At 49.4% G+C, this 5197-nt stretch overlaps 1 protein-coding gene across 1 annotated transcript; it reads right to left on the reverse strand.

Moving 5' to 3' along the window:
• Nucleotides 1-442: 442 nt before the first annotated feature.
• On the reverse strand, nucleotides 443-3765 carry LOC144166639 (uncharacterized). The gene is made up of 2 exons (XM_077696176.1): nucleotides 3376-3765; nucleotides 443-2167 (listed from the first exon to the last, which is right to left on the reverse strand). Exons 1-2 carry the CDS (start codon nucleotides 3763-3765, stop codon nucleotides 443-445), a joined length of 2115 nt encoding a protein of 704 aa, XP_077552302.1.
• Between the last annotated feature and the right edge of the window lie 1432 nt (nucleotides 3766-5197).

The following is a 5197-nucleotide window of genomic DNA, read 5'->3' on the forward strand; positions in this document are numbered from 1 at the left end:
AGGAGCCGTGCATAAACTACAAGCTTTTATTTCTGAAATAACTCAGATTCCAGAAAAGCACTTTCCTATGACGAAACGTATTGAAGAGGAGAGATAGAAAAGAGAAGGCAGGATTTGAAAACCACGACGTGGATGGAGTAAGGGGGAGATTTCTTTTCTACCTGTTAATAGAAAAATACCATTCAGAGACACTCATGATATACGCGGAGAGGTCGTCAATTAAAAGTTTAATTGCAAAAGCAACATTTTTATGAATGAATTTGCGCTTGCTTATATTAGACATGGCTATATAAACATCATTAAAATATGCTTGGATCTCAAACAACTAATGGACACCTATCATACAAACAACGCTTGCCCTGAAAATGGAAACACACTATACGGTCCACAGTTAAAGATGAACGCCTCAGAAACTGCCCGAACCGAAACGTCGTGTCTCGTTCTACACTGCCACCTGGCCGTCAGTGCAGCGCCAATTAGCTCTCATCCGCGCTCGAACGTCGCACTTGAATGCGTCGCCAAAGGAATTCAGTTCCAGGATGGGCTCGTTGCAGAGCTGTCGGCCCAATGAATCGCCGCACTGCAGGTGGCACCAGGCAACGAACAGGAGCCGAGTTCCGGACAGCTCGGGCAGGTCCTTCAAGCCGTCGGAGGAATTCCCCAGAGCCTTGACGACTGTTTCCAGCGCCACGGTGCGCTTGAGCAGGTCGATCTCGTTAACACTCCATTCTGGAAGGCCCCTCTCCTGCATGCAAGCGATTCTCTGGTTCCATGCTTCTAGGCTTGGCGGCGTCCACATGTGCTGCGTGGCGTAGAACGAGTCTGTGATGGCGGACGCCATTATGGAGCCCAAGCCGGCCAACTTGAGCTCGACGGGCAGACTAGGGTCAAAAAAAGGAATCACCGCTACATCCGGGCGCAGGGTGAAGTCGAAGTTCAAGTTATCGGATATGTAGTAACGCAAACCTTCAATTGCGGTGCCAGCTGAATCCATCGTGACGTCGCCGAGAAAAGAGTTTGTGAGGCCAATTCTAAGCTTCCTCCAGTTTTCTAGAGGGTCCGAAGTCATGTCTCCGTAGTGGCAGTACTTTTTCTCTAGCGCAGTGTCGTCCGACGCCTGGAAGAGGTCGAGGACGTGTCCCGCGTCGCTGATGTAAGAAGGCAACGATTTCGTGATCGTACGGAAGTACTCACTTCTGTCAAACAAGTCACCGTAGGCTCCACGAACTTGGCGGAGAAGGTTGGCAATATCGTCAATCACTTTGGTGGAGAATGTCTTCTGGATGTACGGCGCGAGAAACGCGTAGCCAACGGACTTCTCCACGATACCGAAGCAAAATCGACGCTGATGCTTGAGAGCGCTCTCGTAATCGGAGTGCCTTCTGATGATCCAGGGAGCGTACACGATAGACGCCAGGATTTCCACCATGTACCACCTGTAGTACGCTTGCGCCATTTCTGGGCGGACTAAAGTTGGGAGCCTAGCGAAGCTGGAGAACAGCTCTGGTGAGTCCACGTAAAACGTGAGCGTCGCAACTCTGTTGAAGTACGTGGACAGCAAAAAGAACCAGTCTTCTCGGCTCATACCCCAGACAGCCTCGTGGATAGTGGACTCGTTCCAGCCTTGCAATTCCTCTCCCGATCTCATGGTTGCCAATTTTTCCGTCCAATCGTTGGTCACCTCGTCGTCAGTCGTTTTCCACTGGTCGTAAGTGATCTTAGGCTCCCTGTCAGGCTGGAACGTCCCTTCCATCTCCTTGAAGTCGTCCTTCGACCGAGTCTCCCAGTTCGGCTGATGCCTCCTCCTCACGTACGCCAGCACTGACAGACTCGGACCGAGCCGGAGAACCAATCCCAGCTTCGTGAGTCGCATGTATTCTATCTTGAAAGGGGACGCGATTCGCCACGTCACAGCCAAGAAGAAACTGGCATTGAGGATTGCTGCAGGTGTGTGCCAGGGAGGCCAAGCGAAGAAGCCGGCCTCTTCCAGGATCCGCCTGACTGTAGCCATGCTCGTGCTGTTCTTGGAAACGATATCTACGCACGACTGGTAGGCCATGGCAGCCTTCTGTGTTGCCGACTGTCCTGTGTGCGGAATCGTCTGTGCTTGGCTGGCCTCTCCCACGTCATCCACGAGTTTTTGAAAGAGCTCGTCCCCTTCGTATGCCTACCAAAGAAACAGGAAAAGGAAAAGTTCCAAACAAATTAGTTCACTCCTTTTGTGCCAAGTATAAGGAGACATAGAGCTCTTGGAGAGCAAAGGACCGCCGTTTAGAGCTTCGCCTTGAGGCCCGCGGTGAAACCCTGGAAAAAGCAACTCCAAAGCGGCAGTGGACGATGCAGGTCTTTAACCCATGCAATTGTCTAACTGCGCCGCTTCGAGACCTGCTGATTGACTACACCAAATACTGTTTCGACGTCAACATGAACGTTAGAATTGGGGCACAGTGGCCCGATTCTACCAGGGGAGCAGTGGAGAAGGAGTATAATTAATACATGGAAAGCTAATATTAACAAATGCGAAGCATATCTTGTAGAACGCCGGGGTAAAGATCGAACGTTTGGCGTGTTTTATTCCGACTTCAACAAACAGTGGTCGGACAGCCGTAAAACAAGATATATAAATTCTGTAAAATAGTCTACCAGTAGGAAAGCATTCTAATGCCGCTTCTCCCTAACACCAGCCTTACGTTTTCTTGGTGGTGTTGAAGGAAGGCGTCGACGCAGCTAGCGTGTTTCTTTTCTCTATGAGCAATAATGTGCCTTTAAGAACAATGCCGGACACACCCTGCACTCAGGGGAACGCCAAAGTGTATGTTGCTCCAATGTTACCCCGAGAAACAACTCGAATATAATATGGTTGCATTTATTACAACTGATTTGTGACGCCCTTCCCAATCTCTTTTCCCTCCCCTATTGAAAGCGCTTTTGATCCTCCTCGCTCCATTGAAGTAATTTATTCATTAAATGCACCCGCTTCGGTGGCCCCGTGGTTAAGGCATTAAGCTACTGAGCCCAAGGTCGCTGGTTCGTTCTGGGACGCGGTGGCTGCTTTGCAGATTAGGGCGACAAGTTTCATGAAAAGTTTTACGATTCATAAAGCGTCTCACGTACAAGAATTTTCCGTCACTTTTCTCTCCGGCGCTGGGTTCAACACCACTGCGGCATCAAGGCCGCCATACTTGTTATTGGCTCTAACCCCCCAGTATCCCTGTAAGCGCTCGCAAATCTGTCGAACACTTGTGATTCCCTTTCGGACGTGATTGCGTCCGCCAAATGGTTGCCTTTTGAAATGCAGTTCTTTGAACGCGACCGTTCACTTACGTGCTGCATGTGATCTATTGAGTGGCTAGTAATGCCACTGTGGTTTCTTACCGGGCCATCCCACGCACCGCACACGTACTGGTAGAAATCCTTACAGGGCGGCGACGTAGGGAACAGACCTCGGCGCAGTTGCCTCACCACTCGTTGGCACGCCTCCGAGTTGCACATGACTCGAGGAAGGGCCGAAGCCTTCTGGGCGGAGCCCGTGGACTTTGAGACCTTTTGGACCAGCAGAGCCGAGAAGGTGACGACAGCTACCAGGAGGACCACGATAACGCCCAACAAGATTTGGTTGAGTCGTTTCTCGGCTGGAGGCGGCTGCTGATGCTGAGAGTACCCTGGAACTGGGTACTGGTCGTAGTCCTTCGCCTGATCTGTGGACGAGAACTTGCCAGAGCTCGGCGAGAGGTGCTCTTCATTTTCCCTAACCCACGAGTCCATTCTGCCGCTGTCTGGCAGTGAATGTGAAGCTTTCTGATCACTCGTTACAACAATGGCATCCGTGACGAGATCAGCATCTGGAGAAGGACGCAAACTGTATTTGTCGCCGTGTTGGGAACTGGATCCCATTTTGCTTTCCGGGTGGGAAGATGACTTCGTTTGGCTGCCACGTGCAGAAAAAGAACCCTTCGTGCTTACAGGTGACGATAACGAACTTCTCCTGTTTCGGCGTAAGGACACGGCACCCGTTTTGCTCGTGGTTGGTGAAACGGACCCCTTCTTGCTTCCGGTTGGGGAGATGGAGTTCTTGCGATTATTCATAGAAGCGGAGCCCTTTTTGGCCTCCGATTTAGAAAGTCGGCTCTTGATTGACCCTTCCAAGGAAATCAAGGTTTTTGGCTCCTCGTTCATGGCTATCCTGTGGGGAAAAGGTGAAAATTCCGAATCTCTTACCACAAGAAGGCGTGCAGTAATGGCTTCAGTGAAAAACTCTTTCGGATACGATGGATTGTTGCTTTAATTCATTCACATTGTTAAAAAATTTGGGCATCCTAATAAAGTACTTTTGCAAAATATTTTTCTTCACCGTTCCGCAAAGTGCCCACACTCTGCGTGTTGTCACAAGCTCAGTTATTTATTAGGCTCTTCTTGCAACCATACGACCAAAGCATGAAATGGAATTCGTAAAAAGTCAGATACGGGACGGTGTGCACTCACATTTGACTAAACCTGTTTCCCAATGTATATAGTTACGCAGAGTTTATATTCTGCTTGAATGCCAACGCCGGAATCAATTCTGCCCACAGGAACAGCAACGTCCGTTTTAAATATGTTATCGTTTCATCACGCATCTGTTTCGAAATGCTTAGCCTGCCGTTGTTAGTGTTCCAGAAAAATTAAAAACCTTTTAAAAAGACATTCAACGAGAGTTCCGTGTAAAGTGATTCGAAATGACAGCGCACACATGGTGAGAACCCAAATTTACTTCGACGTTTGCTGGCTGAACGAACGTCAACTCTGCTTTTGCGCACCGCTACCGAATAGGGCACAGGGGAGGGTCCTGTATAACACTCTCTGCCACGTGATCACGCAAAAAAGTACAATAAAGATAAAAATCACGTGAGAACAGTAGCGCTGCCGCGCATTAATATACGAATCGAGCGGATATGTGACATACGAAAAGGCTCGGTTGCGGGCGGCTTTTTCGCATGCGCTAAAGTGGGGATAAGTGGGGAAAAGTGGGGATAAAGGGGTGGTTGCTGCTTATAATGATCTGCATAGTCGAGTCTTGAGAGCTTTGCAACAAAGCTGGTTTTGTAGGAAACGTATTTTTTTTTTTTTTTTTTTTCGCGGGGCGCCGTATTCGCCACTGACAACCTCATAACACCGCCAGCGGCAGCTGAGCTGCTAAACTACGTTAAAAGGCACAATG

Source organism: Haemaphysalis longicornis, unplaced genomic scaffold (assembly GCF_048455015.1).
Source record: "Haemaphysalis longicornis isolate Haplotype H1 unplaced genomic scaffold, Haemaphysalis longicornis Haplotype H1 scaffold_18, whole genome shotgun sequence".
NCBI classification, from domain to species: domain Eukaryota; kingdom Metazoa; phylum Arthropoda; class Arachnida; order Ixodida; family Ixodidae; genus Haemaphysalis; species Haemaphysalis longicornis.